Source organism: Canis lupus, chromosome 25, assembly GCF_048164855.1.
Source record: "Canis lupus baileyi chromosome 25, mCanLup2.hap1, whole genome shotgun sequence".
NCBI classification, from domain to species: domain Eukaryota; kingdom Metazoa; phylum Chordata; class Mammalia; order Carnivora; family Canidae; genus Canis; species Canis lupus.
Window position 1 is genome coordinate 962,443 of NC_132862.1, and position 21,437 is coordinate 983,879.

General features: G+C 50.2%; 1 protein-coding gene and 2 long non-coding RNA genes across 3 annotated transcripts; 1 reads left to right on the forward strand and 2 right to left on the reverse strand.

The window, feature by feature from the left end:
• Window positions 1-1,049: 1,049 nt before the first annotated feature.
• On the reverse strand, window positions 1,050-20,935 carry COPZ1 (COPI coat complex subunit zeta 1). Its single transcript, XM_072797633.1, has 9 exons — window positions 20,818-20,935; window positions 10,282-10,350; window positions 8,873-8,954; window positions 8,159-8,250; window positions 6,079-6,134; window positions 4,692-4,769; window positions 4,486-4,537; window positions 3,270-3,308; window positions 1,050-2,456 (listed from the first exon to the last, which is right to left on the reverse strand). Exons 1-9 carry the CDS (start codon window positions 20,833-20,835, stop codon window positions 2,409-2,411), a joined length of 534 nt encoding a protein of 177 aa, XP_072653734.1. The 5' UTR covers window positions 20,836-20,935; the 3' UTR covers window positions 1,050-2,408.
• On the forward strand, window positions 2,269-6,337 carry LOC140616972 (uncharacterized). Its single transcript, XR_012017260.1, has 2 exons — window positions 2,269-5,976; window positions 6,057-6,337. It is a non-coding gene; the product is annotated as an uncharacterized lncRNA (long non-coding RNA).
• On the reverse strand, window positions 17,207-20,532 carry LOC140616971 (uncharacterized). The gene is made up of 2 exons (XR_012017258.1): window positions 19,988-20,532; window positions 17,207-19,207 (listed from the first exon to the last, which is right to left on the reverse strand). It is a non-coding gene; the product is annotated as an uncharacterized lncRNA (long non-coding RNA).
• Window positions 20,936-21,437: the final 502 nt, after the last annotated feature.

Consider the following 21,437-nt stretch of genomic DNA (forward strand, 5'->3'; position numbering starts at 1 on the left):
AAACCGGGGTGCCTGGCCCTCCTCCAAACCCCTGCACCCCAACTTTCAGAGCAGACGACGGGGTGATAACCCAAGCGTCTTTTTTTTTCTACCTGCTAAGGGGGATTCCGGGCACAGGTTCCCCACAGGTGCTGAGCTCTACTGCCGGGTTCTCCTACAGCGGGGAGGGCTGGACAACCCGGGTTCGGTCTTGATGCTGGAGAGGCTCTTCCCAACCCCAGTACCTTCCTTCCCTCATCCTCTCCGGAGGCCCTAACATGGTGTCTCCTGCCTTCTCCCGGGACTGCGGCCCCATGCGGGGCCGGAGGGGGGCCGGGGAGGAGACCCTTGGCGACTGCAGCGCAGAGGAGGGCTCCCCGCACCGCCCCTCCTCCCCTCCTCCCCTCCTCCCTGCCGGGCCGGGCCGGGGCCGGGCCGGGCCGGGCCGGGGAGAACGCCAAGGCCCTCCGGTCGCCGCGGCAACCACAAGCCCCGCGAAATCCATCTTGTGAGCTCAGCGCCCATTAGGATGCAGGGCCAGGCTCCGCGCCAGCCCAGCCACATTCATTTGCGCGCGCAGAGGGGAGGCGGGCGGGCGCCGGCCGCGGCGGGGGCGCTTATTTACACGCGGCCTGACCTTCCGCAGCGCGCCCGGCCCGGCCCGATAAATAACGGCCGCGCGGGGCGGAGGGGAGGCGGGGGGGGGGGCGCGGGGGGCGCGGGACGGGCAGGGCGCGGGCCCCACGCAGGTGCGCGTCTCCGGGTTACTAATGGCCGAGGCGGGAGCCGGCAGCTGGCTTTGGGGGCGGCGGGGGGCGGTCGGTTCCCCGGGACTCCCACCGCGCGAACGGCACCCCCGCCCCACCCCTGGCGCCGATTTCCAGGCGAGGGGACGGAGAGATGCCAAGGAGGCAAACAGCCCCGTAAATTAGGGACGGGGGTGGAATGCTGGGGAGTCTCCGAGGTAGGAGGGAAGAAATATTGTAAGACGGGGAGTGATGGGGGGGCAGAGGAGTGGAAGCAGCTGCCAAAAAGAGAGGAAGAGGAACAGAAACATCACACAAAGGCAGTTTGGAAAAAGAAATCGGTTTTATTCCTCTTTGCACAGAGCAGGATGTGAAGGTGGCTCTCTGCCGACTCCAGACCTCTCCCACCCAAAAATGCCCCCTCCAATATGCCCCGTTACTCGCCCCACCTCAGTCTTGGAGAACTGGCAGGTAGTGGGTGGGACGGAAGGCTGAAGTCTCAGGAAGGATTTTTTGAGACATTTTTGTGGGAAGTTTTGGGTCAAGGGGAAAGATTAGACCCAAGAGTGGGTGTTCCAGCCTCCATCTTCCCGGGGAAATCCAAATCCCAAAGGTTTTCTGAAGAAAGGCACCTCTCTCAGCGGCCTAGGGAGGGAAAGAGCCCAGACCTACTGCCTGGATGTAAGGCTGAGGCACAGAGGAGGAAGGCCCGAGGCAGGGGAAGTGCATGTGGGGAAGCCGGGGGCCAGAGCCCAGAGGCCAGAGGCCCAGTCATAAATCCGTCCCCCGCCCCAGCTCTGAGCAAAAACTCTCCTTCCCAAGACTAAAATGGAGTTTTAGGTCGGGGGACTGGCTTTGCTCCAGGGCACAGAGGGGATGAGCCAGGCCGGGATCCCACAGGTCAATCCCACGGGTCGTGACGCTGGAGAGTCGAGGGAGTGGGCCAGGGGACAGACACCGCAGTGAACACTCACAAACCACAGTGGCTCTGAAGCTATGAGCCAGGATCAGGGTAAAGAATGCAGCTGCGACTGAAATACAGAATTTTATAAGCCCTATCCAATAAAATGTAAATCCCTGCGTCTTCCACTCTGTCCCCTGCCCATGAGAAAACCAGCAATCTTTTTTTTTCCAAGGCTGGAGGACAGGGCAGTAAGAAGGAATGGGAGGAAATGCTGAGGCCACTAAGTGGGGCTGTGGCTGAGCTGGGATATGCCACCCCCCACTCATCCTATAGAAAAGAATTCTCTCTCCCCCTCCCCTTGCTAACATATGGGCTGCTGGGAAAAAGGCCCAGTAAAGGCAAAGGGAGGAAAACACTCAGCACATTCTTTCTCCTGCTTTGATCTCAAGTGTAACTGCAGCAAAGGGCACAGGAGTTGAGAAGAAAATATGGGGGGTAGGAGAGCATGAGAGCAAAATCTGGTGTAAAAAGGAAAAGGGTGCTTCCCTTACCCTACGCTTGAATCTGCTGGGAGCTTTACTCCCAGACTGCAAAAACAGTGAGACAGAAGAGGAAGTATACGTGGGGGTTTGGGGAGCAATCACAGACAGAATGGAGATTTAAGGATCCCTTGTGATCCCCGAGATGACCCTGAGAGCATCAGTTGGGGGACTGGATGAGAAGTCACAGCAGACGTGTGGATTTTTTGAGGGGGTGAGGAGCCGGGAACAGTGAGGTCTTCACCGAAGGAGTGACCACTTGATCTGTTCTTTGGCTGACTGCAGCACCTGCAGGGACAAGGGCGGCAGTGAGGGGCTTGCCTGGGGCAGGGCAAGGTCAGAGACCGGGGCTCTCCTTCCCCTCACTTGCCTTCCCTGTCCTTAGGAGAATGGCAAATACAAAATCCCCAAGGGTAGAGGGATGGGAAGAAGCTCTCTAAGGCCCTAGAGGGTTGTCAGTTTGGGAAATTCCAAAAAAATTCAAATCCACTGGGGGGATGAAGAGAGAAGAGGTATACCTGGGAGGAAAGAAAAAAACTGGGGGTTACTGGACATATGTTAGAAAGGAGGGGTTACCACATCCAGATGGACTTCTTGGTGAGAATTCCAAATAGATAGAAAACAGAATGCCTCCCTTGCCTCCCGCATCAGGTAGGCAATCTATCCATTAAGGAGCAGGATGGATCTGCAAACCTGCTTATTCTAGGATATGCATTTCCAGCTTAGCCTCATTTGAATAATAAGAAAAGAGAGAGAGAGAGAGTGTGTGTGTGTGTGTGTGTGCACGCGCGCACGCACACAGACCATCTGTTTAAGGCAAGCCTCTGCTGGGGAATAAATCACTGAATGAGGCATCAGGCAGGGAGGGTTTGAAGGGTACAGAGCAAGGCTGACAGCCACTGCTCACAGCAAAGTGGGATAGGAGTTGGGTGGGCAGGGCGTGTTGGCTGGATAAGGCCCAGTCCTCTGGAATACTAGGGAGCCAAGAAAGATGGATCTTCAGTCTCTAGACTCATTCAGACTTGGGCTGGGATGGAATGCTACTCCAGCCTCTTTAGTGGCCCCATCCATCCTGGAGAGGAAGAAAGGAGAAAGTCCTACCTGAGACACGGTCTGCTCCGTGAGGGGGACATCTTCACCCTACGGCACAGAGAGACAAACATTTAGCACGGGAGAAAGCTGGAGTAAGACCTGACCGGAGTCAGTAGTGGAGAAGGAAAAGGTGGTCCTTTCAACTGTAGCAGGAGGCAGATGCCTGACTTCTGAGTCCCTTCTAGGTAGTAGAGCCACAGTTTTCTTGGCCAGAGGGACTGTGAGCAGGAAAGGGTCATTTCATCCATCCTCTAAGGCAGGAGGACTTCTTAAAAGATTTATTCCATTCCAAGTAATCAGCAGGTTATCTGATCCTCAACTTGGGGGTGGGGGACCTGATTCCCTAGTCAGAGAAGACCTTCCCTGAATATCAATATCACCAGGGAAAGGATGAGGGGGAGCCAGGGGTAATTTAATGGATCCCGCAAGGCCTGATGGGTAACGACAGCATGTTAATTTGAAGAAATAAACTGCTGCAACAGCAGCCTGAGAAGGGGAAGGCGGGAGTGGGGGGGACCCTCTCTCTTGCCACATAGAGACATATGTTAGAGGAGAAGATTAAACTATGCAAATGGAGCCCACGGCAGTTAAGGGAGAAGATTTCCCATTACCCGGCACTGTCAGCCTTCACTCTGTGGAGGTCAGAGCTGGGACATTCCATGAATGGGGAGATTTGCTTTGCTCAAACACCTCTGCACCCCAAAATTTACTGGTGGGCTCTCCCTGTACCCACCATTATCTCCCCAGTGGACCTGGAGACGTCTGTGGCCCCTTTGGAGATTACTACTACCAGGAGAGGACTGAGGTTCTGGCAAATAAATGCTTCCTGAGAGAGAGGTGCTGTCCTCACTTACATAAGAGTTTAAGACAAGGAAGACACTCCTCTGCCTCACCTGACTGGGATCCGTCCCTAAAGGGAGCAGAAGTCAACCTCAAGCTCCTTTATAATTTCAGAAGTATTAATATCAAAGTTTCTTTTATTCATCATTGATTCACTTAAGGATGTATTAAATGACCCTCTGTGCAAAGACTGTAAGGGACGCTAGGTATCAGGTAAAGCGGCAAAAGAATGCTGCTTCTGCTTCCTCTCTTTGAGACAATGAGAATTTGAATGGGAAGAAGAAGGCCATATGGATTCTATAAGCCCTGACCTTCGTAGGCATTTAGCAGGTCGGCCCTGGAGGGTGAGTAGATGGGGGAAGAAGGGGAGCACACTCCTGCTTACCCTTAATGCCACCCGGTGTACCACTTGCTGGGGATCACTCTCTAGGATCACCCTAAGAAGATAAAGAAGAGACCATCATTCATTCTGTCCTATAAGACAAACTCATTCACTGTAGGGAAACTCTGGTCACTCAGGCCACTCGCCTTAGGACAGAGGCAATTACTCCATCCCCTCACCCCAGATCCAAGGCAGGTCAGAAAACTCACCCTCCATCTACAATTTCATCCACGGCCAAGAAGAGCCCCTCCATGTTCTCCAGCAGAGCTCGCTTTTCTACATTTTTCCTGAGTCCCCAAGAGAAGAGAGAAAAACCAGCCTGTGTGTAAAAGGAACCCTAGGACATTGTTGAGTTGGAGATCCAAAACTAGACCTATAAAATGTCTCCACCAACCACACAGACTAAAAAGTAAATAAGAACTTTTTGGCTTATCCACTCTAAACCTCTTCTTACTCTTAGTTGCTAATAAGTAAGGATCAGGAATGTCAACAAAGAGATTCAAAGAATATAGGCAATTTCTGACTATTCAAGGGTTGATTATCCAGCTAGTTTCTTCCCTACCTACCGCGATGCTGCTAGTGACACTGCTCGTAAACACTGACATCACTGGGTGGAAAAAAGGAAATAAACAGCTAAACTCAATCTGGAGGTGGTGGGAGGGTGGAGAGGAGTTGAGTGCAAAGTCTATTTGTACTTCAGCTCTGACAACCCTTCTAAGCCTCGCTCCACTCCCCCCGCCTCCCCCTCCCTCACCAGCTCTTCTCAGGCCTTGAAAAGAAGCCCAACTAGGGGGCTGGGAACAGTCAGGGCCCTCGTCCACCAGCCTTAGATCCGGTGGTTGTGCATGTGGCCAGTCACATCCGTCAGTCTGACTCTTTCACTAGATCACTGAAATGAAGTCTATTCATTCACCTGGCTAAGAAATAAATCATCCCCTTCCTGAGGAAATCTGAGCCATTCGCCCTGCTGATTTTGTGGGGCTGAGAGCGCCTGCTGTTCTGCTCCGGATGGCGGATGGCTGTCTGTACTGGGTTCACTTGGGAGCTGCTAGGGGAATGAAGTTCAGAGCCCTGGATGTTTTCAGGAAAAGTATCTTATATCTCCTCTGTTGCCCGTCTACATGGGGAACAGGGCTGCTGGGGAGGTGGAAAGGGAGGGGAAGGTAAATGGCATATTCTTCCTGTTTTAAAGAAGGGAAAATCTAAGGGCTAAAGTTAAAAATTGGGAGCGCTGCCTCCTTTCCCAGGGTACTGATGTTACATCTGGGACATTCCCCTATGCTTGCCCTTTCCCTACCCTCTAATGAGGTCTAGGAAAGCACCATAAGGGTGCTCAGGACTCTGACAGAGCCACTGGGTAACATGAGAGTAGACAGACATTGCTCCTCCCCGTCCCCGTTCTTAGGAGAATTATCCCACAGGAGAGACATACTTTCCATCCAGTCCTCCCCATCAGTGCGAATTACTCTGAAATAATAAGCCTCACTTCTCAAGGTAAATCAATTCCCGGGAGCCCCTGCTAATTCCCCCCCAAATCCCTGGGCCTGATGAATATGACTTTCTCTCCCCAACAGATGTCAAGAATGGCCTGCTCACCTCAGCATCTGGCTCAATGAGTCAAAGAGGCAATTCAGAACAGCCATGAGCATCAGCTGTTGGGAGACAGAAGAAGCAGAAGGATAAGGTTCAAGGCCCTGAAAACTGCTACCTGAACACAAAACTCACTAATTCATTAAGCGTCAAAAGACACAGGCTTTCTTTCACAAAGGACCAAAAGCATAAGGTGAAGACCGAGCAAAACAGAAGAGGGCCAGTGAGTTCTCACAGAAATAAATTCTGCTATACGATCCCACAATTTGAGGTCTGTCTTTGGCCAGACTGTTCAAACTTTCCTATCATAGTCCCCAACACGTCTTTACCAACTCTGTATGTGTCACCCAGTATCTTAGGTAAAGAAGTCATTAACCAAACAATAGCTCAGCTCAGAGTCAGTGGAAGGAGCATGGCCTTTTGGAGTAAGATAGATCTGGGCTTAAATCCCAGCTGAGCCATTCCTAAATGTGTGACCCCAGGAAAGTTATTAGGTTGAACCATATGAAACTGCCACTTCTGTAGTTCAACAGTGGCCATATGCACGGAATTTCATTACATTCCTCATGGCTTGGTTTCCTCATCTATAAAATAAGGGCACAGGGCAGCCTGGGTGGCTGAGCGGTTGAGCGTCTGCCTTTGGCTCAAGGTGTGACCCCGGCATCCAGGGATCAGGTCCCGCATCAGGCTCCCCGCATGAAGCCTGCTTCTCCCTCTGCCTAAGTCTCTGCCTCTCTCTCTCTGTATCTCTTACGAATAAACAAATAAAATCTTTTTTTTAATATGTTAACCCCAATTTGACCCATCCTAGTAACTCATTTTTAAAAAATATTTTATTTATTTATTCAGGACAGAGAGAGGCAGAGACACAGGCAGAGGGAGACGCAGGCTCCACGCAGGGAGACTGATGTGGGACGATCCTGGGACCCCGGGATCACGCCCTGAGCTGAAGGCAGGTGCTCAACCACTGAGCCACCCAGGTGTCCCAAATAAAATCTTAAAAACAAAAAAGAAAGGGCACAAATGACCATAACCCAGAAGTGCCATAAGATAGAAGTAACAAAGCACTTAAAGTAGTAAGAGCTTCAAAAGAGTTGGTTCTCTCAAACTTTAACTTTTGCTTCAAATTATGTGGGGGCTTATTTCTACTTATCTACTCCTGTAGACGTTGCACCTGAGGTAAGTAGCCTTTCCTGCACAGGCAGCAGGTTAGGACTGTACCCACAGTCTTCTCAATTTGATCCATTCAGGATGTATGGCTTCATTCAACATGACCCCAAATATTGTCTAACTCATCCAAACTCAGTTAGGTGTGCACCCTACGTAGCAGGAGGAAGCATCCTTCCAACCTTGACCACACCTCAGAAATCCATCTTTTATGGATGCCTGGATGGTTCAGTCAGTTAAGTGTCCAATTCTCAATTTTGGCTCAGGTCATGATCTCAGGGTCATGAGATCAAGCCCGGTATTAGGCTCAGTGCTCAGCACAGAGTCTACTGGAGATTCTTTCTCCCTCTCTTTCTGCCTCTGCCCCCCACACCCCTACCATTTGCACTCGCTTTCTCTCTCTCTCAATAAATAAAATCTTTTTAAAAACCTCATATTAGCCCCCCACTGGGTGTAGACATTACTTAAATAACAAAACTTGAAAGAAAGAAAAAGAAAGAAAGAAAGAACGAAAAAGAGAAAAAGAAAGAGAAAAAGAAAAAAAAGAAAAAAAAGAGAAAAGAAAGAAACGAAAGAGAAACGAAAGAGAAACGAAAGAGAAACGAAAGAGAAACGAAAGAGAAACGAAAGAGAAAGGAAAGAGAAAGGAAAGAGAAAGGAAAGAGAAAGGAAAGGAAAGGAAAGGAAAGGAAAGGAAAGGAAAGGAAAGGAAAGGAAAGGAAAGGAAGAGCGAGCAATTGGGGGAAACGACCACTCTAGGCTGATTTGCTAGGCCACATTTGTGAGGTCAACAGTGATCTCTGACAACTTTTTTAGCCCAGAGGGACGTGGCACTCCTGGGGTCCAGACCCAATGACTATGTCCTGCCTTTGGTTTAGGAAGTGGGATCAGAGCGAGCGAAGAGGAGTGGGATTCTCACCTCATTTTCATAGGAGCTGCCAATCACATAGAAATAGAGATCGATACTGCTCTTGTATACCACCGTCAGGCCTTCCAAGAGGGCGATTTCACCTGGGGAGGGGGAGAAAGGGAAGGCGCAAATAGTGGGTGGCCTGAGATAAGGAAGTAAGATAGAAGGAGTTGCCGCGAACTCCTGGTACCCAGCTCCTTGGGCTTAAGTAAGGTAAGTCATAATAACCCCCAAAGACCAAAGTTCGCCTGCTTTTTCCTTCTGAGTGGTAGCACAAGAAGGGAAGTACTAACTTGGGGGAATCAAAATGTATCTTCTCCTAACCACCTCCCCAACAACTACCCTTATTTCCCTCCTTGTATAGGAGACAGGATACTAGTCGATCCTTCGGAGGTGAAAATGCAGAGCGGTCACCTTTACAGACTTCCATTTACCTGCCCTAATGGATGCGGTACAATAAGCAGAGCTGCAGTTAAATTTGTCAAGTGAGGCTCATAAATCCAGGGACTAGACAGGTAGCTAACAGCCAACCTTCCAGCACGGTATTCCCGCGTGAGGTACACTCACCTCCCCATTACATTCTGAAGAGTTTATTATATGAGGGGAGGAGGAAAAAAGAGAAAAAGGAGGCAGTCATTTTATCCTTTCTCTGCAGTCCTGCTGCCACCCCCTGCCCACTATGGTTCCCCCAGCACAGGGAGCAGCGAAAGGAAAATGACCTACTGTCAGTCCGATGGGTCTTGTTGAAAATGTTCTTCTCAAAGGCCTTTTGCTCCTTGACACTGGGGTAGGTGTCGTCATAGTACTGGTCGAGGGAAAGGAGATGGGTTGGGTCATTAGAGCTGGGAGCCCAGAATGATTAGTGACTGTGTTTTGCCCTGGATCTTGGATTTCTCGCCTTTAAGGCATGGGGTGAGGGAAAAATACTGGCACGAAGGAAGAACTACGGAGGTAGGGAATGGTCAGTGAGTAACTGAATATAAAAAAAAAAAAAAAAAAAAAAAGCTCTTGTAAAGACCCTGCCATAAGCACGCCCACCTCACATCCCTAAGACCCTAAGGACGGAGGCCTGTGATGAAGCTCTACCCCTGTCTGCATTCTCGGAAAGCAACCCTGAGGCCACTCTCATCCAGTGCTTCCTAGGAGCTATCCCATGGCAGGGAGTAGGGAACACAAAAGGCACTAGGGCACAGAACACGCCTTTTAGACCCTCACTCACACTATGAAGCTGAGGAATGGGAATGGGGAAAGGCTGCAAGAACCTCCTCTAAAGAAAGGCAAACCCGACTCCATCTCTTGCAGATCTCAGCTCTCTTTTCTGCAAACTGAAAGAAGCAGGAGACAGCCGAGCACATTGTTGAGCCCACTCCCAAGCTCTCCCTGGCTGGCAAGGGGTAGAGATACAGGCTGCTAAATCGCTCTGCTCTTTAGGGGCTAATCCGTCGCAGTCAGCTGAAGACCTATGACAGGTCTGGCATTTAGTAACTGGATAACTGTTTCAAAAGGTGTCCTGCATAGTTACATCCAATTACAGGGAGGAACAGCTGGTGAATTCTAAACTAATCTCTACCTGCTGATTGATTTATGCTGTGCTCGCCCGGAGTGAATACACCAGGGACAGAAAAAATTTCCACAGGAGGGGGAGAATATGGAGGGAGAGGAGAGGGGTGTCCTTTCTCCTCTCTTTCAATAGATCCAAAGTTAGAAACATCACACTGGGGACGTCAGGAGGTAACAAGCCTGGTGGTGACTGCAGACCTAGGGCTGGAACCCTGGAACTGCCAGGAGAATTCCTGGAAAAACCCAGGCAGGGTGACAAGGCAGAAGGAAAGGGGACAGGAATGATGGGCCTGGGCAACCTGCTTCTCACATCCAAACACTGTATTGTTCAGAAACCAAGGTTCCCAAGCTTTTCCCTGCTCTGGTACAACAAAGGAGGTCAGAATCTGTGGGAGGCAAGTATGGAAGCAGGGCAACCAAGATACAGAAATGGTTTTATCTGGAGTAGGCACAAGAAAGAATTCTCAAAATTGTAGTATCAAGGACTATGAAACAGGGGCAGTCCCAAATCCATCCAAATTTCAAAATAAGTCTTTGTCTTGCTCCTAAATGAATTTCAAAGGGAATCTCACCTTGGCAAAAAGTCGATCTCCATCATTGTCCAGAATCAGGATGGCTTTGACAGTATACAGGGAGGGTTCCTGAAGAGATATGAACATACCTTCAGTCCTGAAGGCTCCTGCCACCCCTGGCAAACCAGATATCTTCCCCTAGTCCCAGTGGGGCTGCAAGGGGATACAGAGGTGCCTCCGTATGTCCCCTATCCCGAATGGTTACATTTAGACAATCCCCACCGAGAACGATCAAGTGGTGAATGAACTGAATTGGGGGGGGGGGGGGGCTTTCAACAAAGGACTCTAAAGCAGCATCAGAGAAACAGTTTCTCTGAGCCAGACTCACAGAGGGTTTAATAAAGGTAGGTCATGCTCTTATTTTCAAATATTATGCTACAGTTATTTTCCAAATTACCCTCTCTCCCTGGTCTCCCATGTGCAGGTAGGTATGGAATGCGACCAGATTAATTAGTAGGCACCGCACGAGGCTATCTGAAAATAGGGCTGAATGCCCTAGTGTACTTGAAGTTTCTGCAGTCCCAATGCAGTAGCAATGCAGAGGCATAAAGCAAGCCTTCCCTAAACCACCCACACACCGAGCAGAGGGAAACGAGCACGCATGCATGCACACACACTCATACACACAAACACACCAGTTCTGAATGCAGCCCAGTGAGACATCCATCTTCCAAGACTTCCCCTATGATCCCAATTCCTCTAGTACACCCCCAACCACTACCACTTAACCTGCCAAGACAAAAACCAATCTGAATTTTGGAGGAATTAAGTAGTAAGAAAAGGATCTACGAAGCCTGGAGCCTGGATATAATGAGCAAGAGGGGAGTGTTCTTTTACTACCAAAAATCAAATTTTGAGGATAATAGCTCTCATGAAGGAACTGCAGCCTCAGCCTTAATGGTTACACTCAAACAAATGCAAAACATAGCACTTTGCAAAAGCTCCTCTACTCCTGCAACTTCTAGGGAACCAGCTAACAGAAGAGGAAGAGGAAGGAAAGGGAGGCAGTGTGATGTGTATGGAAGGCTCTGCAGGCTCACATTCCTCGAATTTCTTTCTTTCTTTTTTTTTTTTTTTATATGTTTTTTAAGCAGGCTCCACGCCCAGTGTACTCACAACCCCAACATCAAGAGTCCCATGCTCTACCAACTGAGCCAGGTGGTGCCCCTCACATTCCTTGAATTTCTAATCAACATTACTTACCATTGCTATCCCTCCCCTGTGCTATGAGAAAGGGCTGTTGCTTTGCTGCCTCCCTTTCCTGGCCTTACTTAGGAAACCCGCAGTCCTCACAGGGGCTAAATATAATCTCCAAGCATGTGTTTAACAAAAACCCAAGAGTGAAGATGGAAGAATTATTGCCAAGGATCCTGAAACTGCAACCTCTACAAAGGTAAACTGTCCCATGAGGCTCCAGGAGGTTTATGGTTCCACGAAAAGAACCAACCCTACCTTGGGGAGTTAAGAATGAGAGTAAAGGGAACCCAGTCTTTTGACAACAGGGTGATGAAGAATGCGTGCTTTCCCCACTTGGAATTCTTGAGAATAGCAATTTTTGTGTTTTGCTCACTGATTTATTCCAAGTGTCCTGAACAATGTGTGACATACACTAAACTCTCAGTACTTGCTGAATGATTAAGAGAATTAATGAAGTTTGAGAATAAAGAAAAACTTCCTGAAGCAGTAAGCATCTCGGGGACCCTCTTATAAGTCGACTTCCAGATACAGGTAGACATTCTGCTGTGGCCATCTTGGGTGACATTACTACCAATTTCTCTCTCCTCTGATAAACACTCCTTAGAGACGCCCACCTATACACACTACCCCCTGGAATAAATACACTGTCTGACTAAGGAACTCTGCGTCTAGCAGAGGGCAGTCCCCCAGAGGATCATCTAAAGGGTCACAAGTAGAGAAGCTTTCCTAACTCTTAAACCCCACAGAAAGCTCTTCCCATAAAGCAGGCTCGATTCTATAGCAACTGGATCCTCAATTCATCAAAAAGGGAGACACCAATGGGAATGAGTGTCCTTAATAGGAAAAGAAGCCCACAGGGAAGGAAATTCACAAGAGATCATTTTCCCTACAACCTCTTCCCTGGAAATCCTTGGCTCTGTTCCTCTCTCCACATTCACAGGAACACTGGAGAGCTTCCTAAAGGTTTACGCTGGGCACTGATCTGGCATCGGTGACTGGTTCCTGCAGCCACAGACTCTGGCATCCCTAGAAAGAATGGGATGGATCCCAAAGAAAAGAAAGACTCTCTTAGCCAATGGGGTACGAGTGTCTACAACTGCTGGCAAAGGCAGAAACAGATCCCTGGGCTAACCCCAAAATAGGAACTGGATCTCTGTGGGAAGGATGAAAGACGGGCAAAGGCAGGCAGGGGAAGACCAGACCCAGCCTACCAGCGCTCTCAGGAGGGCAGACGCGCTAGAGAAAAGGCTGATCATTTCAAACTTCAAAGGAATAAGCACACTAAACACAGCCGAGAACTCAGCCCTGAGTGTAAAAGCTGCTTCAGTTCTCCACTGTGCACAGCGGGAGCCAGCAGCTTCTCCTTTCCTTGGGGGGGGGGGGAGGGGGGCTCCACCTCTCAGGGGTGGGGAGGCCACGAGTTCCTCTCCTACCATAAAACCAGCCAGTTTAAAGGCCCCAGAAGCCATTACTGATAATGTAATTTCATCTTAAGTTTTTGCAAAGGGCAAGTTTATAAATAACTCCTGGCTATTGAGAAATGGGCCTCCCGGACAAGGGACTAGGCCCGACCTTGTAACATATTAAATGCCGATGGCTGAAAAAGACCCTACAAGCTTAGGGCCATGTTCAAAGGATCTTAAAGGTCTATTCTTCCCTCCCATTCCCCAATGTGTAGCTGCTAGAAAGCTTTCGAGACAAAGTTCTGTGATGCACTGACTTTCAGAGAGCCACAGCCTGAGTGTATAACAGAACTTCACCTCAAATGCTAATTGTGCCTGGGAATGACATGCAGGCAGACTGGTTTGTGGGAGGTTGGGTGGCTCAGATACAGATTTCCTTGTATGTTTTTATTATCAAGAGAACTAGACCGGGCTCCTCAGGAGAGCTGAAACAACACGGAACAAGCAACCAGCCTGCTGCAAAGGAGTCTTTGATCTCAATCGGAGGCTTTCTGAAGCCTGGTGGAAAACATCATCTCCCAGCACCCCCGCCCCCGGCACAGAGGGGACAAGCCGGGGCCGCCGTTCCTAGTGCTGCCCCCTGTGGGCCTTCGAATGACCTGCAGCTTTCTCAGGATAACAGCAAAAATCTTAAAAAGGCAGCTCTGCATAAAAGCTCTCTAATTGTGTGTCTCCTGAGTCAAACTAGGAGAGATGGGTCCTGAAAAAGCACCGAATTAAGTCAGTTCACAACGTACACAGTAAGAGGGCACTCTGGGATAAGATCACGAAACGCCACCAGAAGGGCCTGGGATTGCAGCAGGCAGACAGGATATTTGAGGGCTAAGCCTGATTATTTAATTCACCGGGCGGGGGGGGGGGGGGGGGAGGGGGAGGGGAAGGATACGACCCAGAAGCCTCTGTGGAGTTAGAGGAGGATGCCATCCACGCGGCTGAAAGGACACAAGTAAGAATCCGGTTGAGATTCCTAGAAAGTTCTTCATTTTCCACTTATAAAGAAATCTTTATGGCCATGCCAAAAGTAATACCCTGGCTTGGCAATAGGTCCTAAACAACAACAAACCAAGATGCTCTTCCCTCGACCCTATTTATAACGTAAAACCAAGACAGGATACCGCTCCCAGCTCCACAGAGCTAAGCAGGTATTGCTCCCTGATTCTGTGCCAACTTCTTTAAAATGAAAAGCTCCTCTGGGGTTGAGGGCTTCAATTTGCCAGCCACGACCCAAGGGACTTCAAACGAAAAGAATTAGCTCAAGGCTTCGACAAGGAAGCGCAGTGTTTACACACTACCCAAAGGTTCGCTTGGATTCAAGCACAACTCAGGAGAGACCAGGAGCCACAGGTACCAGAGAACGGAACCCAGATGCCATGAGACCAGGTATTGGCTATAAAGAGGAAACCGAACACGAGTCTTAGGAAGGAAGAAGTGATGTCAGGAAGAGACACCTGGAGAATCTTCCTACCTGACACAGATATAAAACGTGAAAGCGCAGCGACTGCCAACAACTCATGACCTACAGGAGAAAATGTCTCTCGACACTTAAAATCCTTTATTATAATCTGGGTCCGCCATTAACTCAAATTCTACCTTTCTTGGGACTCCACTGCTTCATCAGAGAAACGAGAGGCCTGACCCAGATCAATTAAAGTGAATACCTTAAGTTACAGCAGAACTCTTGGGTAAGCTGGTGAAATCTATGGACCCTGTTCCCAGAAAAATATACATTCGCAAATTTTTATGATTTCATGGAGCTCAGTAAGAATTAAATATGATACTTGGTGAGGATAATAAGATCATGTGGAGAGGGGAGGGGAAAAAAAGGGGAAATGAGTGATACTTTTGTAAATCACCCCCCCCTTTCCTCTGCCTGGCACCAAATCATGATTTCAACAAATATGTGTGTGGCCTTCATAAATTCATGAATATGACTGAGAAAACCTGCAGCCAGCAGGGGGAGCAAAGGTCAGCACCTTTCAATGACTAAATTTGGCGGCTATGAGACAGGAAGGACAAAGATAACCAAGCCCAAGCTCTTCAGGAATGCAAAATTTTTTTAAATATTTTATTTATTTATTCATGACAGAGGAAGAGAGAGAGAGAGAGAGAGGCAGAGACACAGGCAGAGGGAGGGACACAGGCAAGCTCCATGCAGGGAGCCCGACGTGGGACTCGATCCGGGGTCTCCAGGATCTCGCCCTGGGCTGCAGGCGGCGCTAAACTGCTGGGCCACCCGGGCTGCCCAGGAATGCAAAATCTTAAATCCTCTCTTAAAATTCAAAAAGCCGGGAGCCTGGCTGGCTCAGCTGGTTGAGCAGGCAACTCTTAGTGTCAGGGTTGTGACTCTGAGCCCCACATTAGGCCAAGAACTGATTAAAAAAAATTTTTCTTTAGAAAGTCGATCTGCAGGATTTTTCCCCGGGGGCCACACAGTAAAATCTCCAACTACTATGAAGGTGAAAGAATTACAGAAACGCAGCACTGGAAAGAGGAGGTGAACAAGCAGAAATCAAAGTACCCGCACCCGGGGCCTGACAGCAACACTGGAACTTCCTGCCTTCCCAGGTCTGTAACACAAGCGCCCTCATTTAAATACCATTCGGGGGATCCCTGGGTGGTGCAGCGGTTTGGCGCCTGCCTTTGGCCCAGGGCGCGATCCTGGAGACCCGGGATCGAATCCCACATCGGGCTCCCGGTGCATGGAGCCTGCTTCTCCCTCTGCCTGTGTCTCTGTGCCTCTCTCTCTATCTGTGACTATCATAAATAAAAAAAAAAAAAAAAATTAAATAATAAATAAATAAATAAATACATACATACATACATACATACCATTCGGTAAAGGGAAAAATCAAGTGGAACTAGATCGACTTCTGCCGAGTCCTGGTTATGATCATGTCTAAGGCTATCCGTGCCCCCCGCCCCCCGTCTGCTGGTGTGAGAACGAGCTGACAGCCTCTGTGCTCACCTTACCGTCTACCAACCCAGAATTCCAAATCACACTCGGAGGGGTAACTGCTACCCTCTGCCCCAGTCTGTCACCCTCTGAGACGTCCACAAATAACAAACGCAGTTGAAGGAAGTTGGCAGAGCGACCCAAAGCTGTGGCTCTAGGTGGGGACTATCTGCCTTGACCGTGTGAAAACGAAACAGCCAGAGAGACGTGTGCTTCACCTGCAGCCTGTGATTTAGTTCCAGGGCAGAAAATACTTCTGAAGCGATGGGCGTGGTCTAACGCCAGAAAAACCCCGAAAGCTAGGAAATCTAAGGATAAGAGAACTTCTCTAATAATGTGACCTGAGAGAGAGCCTCTTCTGTGGGGAATCAGGCAAGACAGATGTGAGAGGGCCTTTGCCAGGCCTGGCATCTCCTAACGCGCAAGGCCTCCACGTCCGGCCCAGCGGGTCAGCCGCCCGCGGGCCCTCTGCTCGCCGTCCCCCTCATCACTCCCGCACAAGAGGATCGGCAGGCACAGATTCCTTATTCCTGTTCGACCCTTTATCTGCTTCTCGACTTCCCCTTTCCGTAACTAGTCGTCTTGTCAGTATCCTAACTCTAACCAAGTCGGGTCAGTGGAGTAAAAAACAGTAGCAAATATCTAGATGAAAAAGACCCTAAATCTGCCACTAGCCTCCCTCAAATAACGGGATAATTGCATTCATCCTCTGCCTCACAGGGAAGACCTGGCTTCTCAAAGACCTGGCTTTCTTCACATGGAGACCCCCTCCTCCTCTCTTGACCGTGTGACAGCTCCCCTAGACCTCTGATATAATTTATACCTTGCCAGGGACCAACTCTTTCCCACCACTGTGAAGGAGAGGGAAAAAATATATATAAATACGTCGGAAATCTATAACGAGGTCTTCTTGGAGGGCAAGACATGGAGAGAGTTAGAAGCAGCGTCAATTGCTCTTTGGGGGTTTTAGTTCAAGCCGAGGTCTGCTTCCAGCAATCAACCATTAAAACAAGCCGGCCAGAGTAACAGCACAGTTTATTCTGATCATTTAATTTGAAGTGTCAATAAATTAAACTTCAATCAATTAAACTAGGTGTGCAATAACCCAGATGGACACCCCGACACCAACATAATCACAATAAAAATTTTTATGGCTGCCAGGGACCTCACCGGGGGCAGTGCTGGCACTGCTTGCGCCCTCGCTGAGAAATATATCTCCACAGTGCAGGAACGAGGAGATTGCTTCTTCTAACGAAATGGAGGGGCCAGGCACCGGCAAGGACGCAGCTGGGAGAGGGGCACAGGGGACTGCCAGGAACGAGATGGGAGTGCTTTGGGGGCTTAATGTAATTGATACCTTTGCCCAGAGCAGGGGGAGGGGGCATTTAGGCCAAGTACCTCTACTGTTAGTGCCAAAGGAATTTAACAAAAGCCCCATTAAGATGATTCAGGAAGCGAAGGCCACAGAGCAATATCAACCTTTAAGTCATTGATGTATTCCGCATAGTTTCCTCCTCCATATATACGCACCCTCTTGTGCACTCTGGATGCCCTGATTTTTGAATGAGGCTTAGAATTCGGGATTTGGCCACTGTAGAATAAAAAAATGTTACTAAAGAGAGAGAAAAGGTAGAACTAAGTCTGGTCTGAAAAACACTGGAAAAACACTCAAAGTGAATCCAGAGAGGATGAGGAAAAATGAAACCTCTGAGGAAAGATTTAAGGATCTAGACTGCTAGAATAATTCATTGGAGAAAAAAAAAAGGTAGAGGAGGAAGGGGTAAGTCATTATCTTTAAGATTTCATTGGTTATTAATGGAGAATGGTGACCCGCAGAGATCCCTCTCCATTCACAGCGAAGAAAGGAAGAACCAGCAGAAAACAGCAGGAGAGAGGAAGCCGAGTCCGAAGATGCAGGCTGGGAGCACTATAAAGCACTGGGAAGAGAAGGCGATGAAAGGGTCTCTTTCCTTAGAGACCACCAGAGGACCTGAGAAAAGATCAGACAAATCTGCTTGAAACCTAGGGCCAGGTTACCTAATTCAAGAAAGAAACGTGACCCACTGTAAAGCACCTAAATGAAGGGCACCTACTGGTAATTAGAAATCCCCATAATCAGATCAAATTTCGGCAGATGTTTCTTCTTGACCCCCTCTAGATTTCCCTTCCCTTCTCAATATCCTATGGCTGTGAGCCTCGCAGAGGTGGGGAAAGAAGAATATACTTTGATGAGATTTCCCCAGAGGTCCAGAAACCGGGAAACAGAAATGTGAAAGGAGGAAGCCGACAAGAACTTTAGAAGGTGTCTGCCCTGTTTGAGTGGTTTGTTAAATATTATCACGTTACGGTAAACTCTAGTTCAGGAGAGACCTAAGGTAAGATCCATGGATTCCTCATACTTTTCACAATGAAGATGGGAATTTAAGTAATCAGATGCTGCTGGGTAAACAGAGGAGGGGGTGAGGTTTAAAAGGACCAATGCAGGAGGGTGATTCTGAGTCCAATGGGGCTCAATTTCTTGGGCCAATTCGTGAGTGTAAAGAGAAATAAAAATTTAGGAAGTATCACCTGATTTTCAACTAAGGTTCCTCATCTGAAGCACCGAATCCTAAAAACTATTTAAATGACTACTTTTTTCTAACTTCTCCCAAGGATGGTACAAACTAGTACCATTGTGGATACAGAGAAGTTGATTCATTACATTAATGAATGCCTTAGGGCTTCATTCTCTCCTAGAACTCTGGTTGAGAAAAGGCTGGAACAGTGAGAAAGATCTATAAATTATTAATTGGAGGCCAAAATTATAATGAGATTGTAAAGAGCCAAAAAAAAAAAAAAAAAAAAAAGTCTTGGAGAGAGGCTAACCCAGAGGAAGGAAAATACTGGCTTATTATCACAAGACCTCTGAAGACCAGCACACGTGTTGATACCTATTAGTACTTTGTCCCCAACAAAAGCTTTACGTAACTGACGTTTAAAAGTATGATTCTGCATACTAAAGAGGTAGAAAGTCCACGATGAGAACACCTACAGTAACATGAGAGAGACAGACAGACAGTCTGGGAGGATGAGGAATCAAAATTTAATCCCAGTTTTGACACGTGCTTCCCTGAGCAATCCCTTTCCCCTGTAATTCGGTTTCCCCTAACCCCATTACGTAGATTTCTCATGATGAAGCATCAGTGTGGTTTTAGAACCAAAGTTCTGGGATGCTTGATGAGGTTCGAAGGGATCTGTAAAGCGGCATCGTAGGTACAGATCAAAACGGATCTAAGGAAGCAGCAGATTGCAGACTTCACGGAGGAAGTGGAGGCTGAAAACCCAGGTAAGGGAAAACGTGAGGCTTTCACACATACCTCCTTCCACTCACCACTACACACCGATCCCTTGTTAAGAGGGCTCCCCAGGACCCTGTCCTCACTCTCGTACCTTTCAGCAGGCTCCCTTGTAAACAAATGTACGGAGCACATTTTAAAGTTTTCTAAAGATTTCCGAAGAAATCAACTCCCTGGAGTATATCCTACTGTGTGTAAACAACACTGGCTCGGGGACGCCCGGGTGGCTCAGCGGTTGAGCACCCGCCCTGGGCCCAGGGTGTGATCCTGGAGACCCGGGATCGAGTCCCCCTATCAGGCTCCTGCATGGAGCCTGCTTCTCCCTCTGCCTGTGTCTCCGCCTCTGTCTCTCTCATGAATAAATAGATAAAATCTTTAAAAAAGTGAATACTGGCTAACTGGTGCAAAAAATATCTTATTTAAAAACTACTCAGGGACTGCCTGGGCTCCGTTGGTGGAGCCCGCGACTCTTGACCTGCAAGTCACAAGTTTGAGCCCCACACTGGGTGTGGAGATTACTTAAAAAAAAAAAAAAAAAAAAGTTAAATCTAAGAATTTTGCAAGACTCAGATTTCAGGCCTGACCGATCCGTACAGTCGGAAGGAGTTATCCCTATCGTTGCCCTTTTTGGGGAGAAGAACTAAAGCCCGTCATTCCGGGCGTGTGCATGTGCTGGGGTTGAAGGAACAGACACGGGAGACACCGTCTCTGGGAAGCGGCTGGAATTCGGCTCCATCACGGGAGCACCCGGCGCTCACCCCAAATCCTAAGGGCGGAAGGAAGGCGCCCGCGGCCTCAAGAGGAGCCAGGGCATGACGTCCGGGTCGTGACGCGGAGCCCCCGCAGGAATCCTCCGGCCCAGTTCTCAGGAAGACGCAACGGTATTTTATTGGTTCTAAGAAGCAGAAGGGATCCTAGGGGCGAGGAACGCCCGCGCCCCTTTAGCCCCCGAGACCGTCCCGTACGCGGAGGGCGCGTGAGCACCGCGCACCCTGCCCCGGGGGCTCCTGAACTCTTGGTGGGGGCGGAAAACAAACAAAACAAACAAAACAAAAACACCCCAAAAGCGGAGAACAGAAGGAGGGCTCCGGGGTCACGCCCCCAGGCCGCGCCGGGCGCACCAGGCATTCCAGAGCTGCGGTGGGACGCGCCCGTGACGACACACCGACACCGCGGGGCCGGCGGGGGATGACGTCACAGGGAGGCGTCTCGGGGGCTGTGACGTAATCCGCCACGGAGGCCGAGCGTGGCGACCCCGAGGGCCCCAGAGGCGGGGCCCGCGCGCAGGGCCGCCGCCCAGAACGCCGAGGGGGCGCGCCCCGAGAGGCTGCGGCCCCGCGCGTGGACGGCGCCCGCGGCCCTCGACTTCCCACGGGCTCGCCCTCCCGGAAGGGCTCCCACCGCCCCCCGCGGCCTCAGCGCCTACGGCCCCTGGACTAGGCCGCGCGCTCAGCCCGCGGGCCGGCGGAAGCGTCGGTCCCCGAGGGCCACCCGGAGGTGCCCTGGCGACCCCCGCCCGCCGCGGGCGAACCCCAGCTCCCGGCCCCCGTGGACGCCGCAGCCGCTCGGCCGCCCCTCCGGCTCCTACCAAGATCAGCGCCTCCATCTTGCCCCGCAGCTGGTGCCGACGTGGAGCCGCAAAAGCAACGCCGCCGCTGATTGGCCCTGCTTCCCCGCTAGGCCCCGCCCATGGCGAGGACTATTGGATGGTGTCCTACCGGCGCTCGGCCCGCTGGCCAATCAGAGCGCTCGCTTGCTGAGCGGAAGCGGACTGTCCAACCAGAAGGCGCGGGCGTTTGACTGCCAGTCTAAACACTCAGTAGAACGCCACAACGTCACGGCTGGAGGGGGCGGGAGGGTCAGGGGGCGGGGTTGTTTCCATGGGGAGCGGAGGAAGCGATTGTGAATTTTCGATTGGCAGAGCGGGGAGCACGTGGTGTCGGCGGCCTGATTCCGCCACTTTGATCGCGCTGCCTTTAGGGGGCGCTGTGTCTCCTTGGCGCTCGGCGCGCGGCTCCTGACCCCCGGCGGCCCCGAGCATCGCTGCGAGAACCCGCTGGGGGCCCGGGAAGGACGGGAAGCCACGGGGCTTCCGAAAGCAGATTTTCAGGGGTCGCGGGGGCGGGGGGGGGCGGGGCTCAGCGAGTGAGCACCTGCCCTCGGCCCAGGGCGTGACCCCGGGTCACGAGATCGAGGCCCGCATCAGGT

Coding starts and splice junctions, on each gene's coding strand:
- COPZ1 (XM_072797633.1), bottom strand. Junction 4,770..6,078: donor TCATTGAGCCAGATGCTGAG/GTGAGCAGGCCA, acceptor TTGGGGACTCAG/GAAAAATGTAGAAAAGCGAG. Junction 2,457..3,269: donor CGGAGCAGACCGTGTCTCAG/GTAGGACTTTCT, acceptor TTGTCCCTGCAG/GTGCTGCAGTCAGCCAAAGA.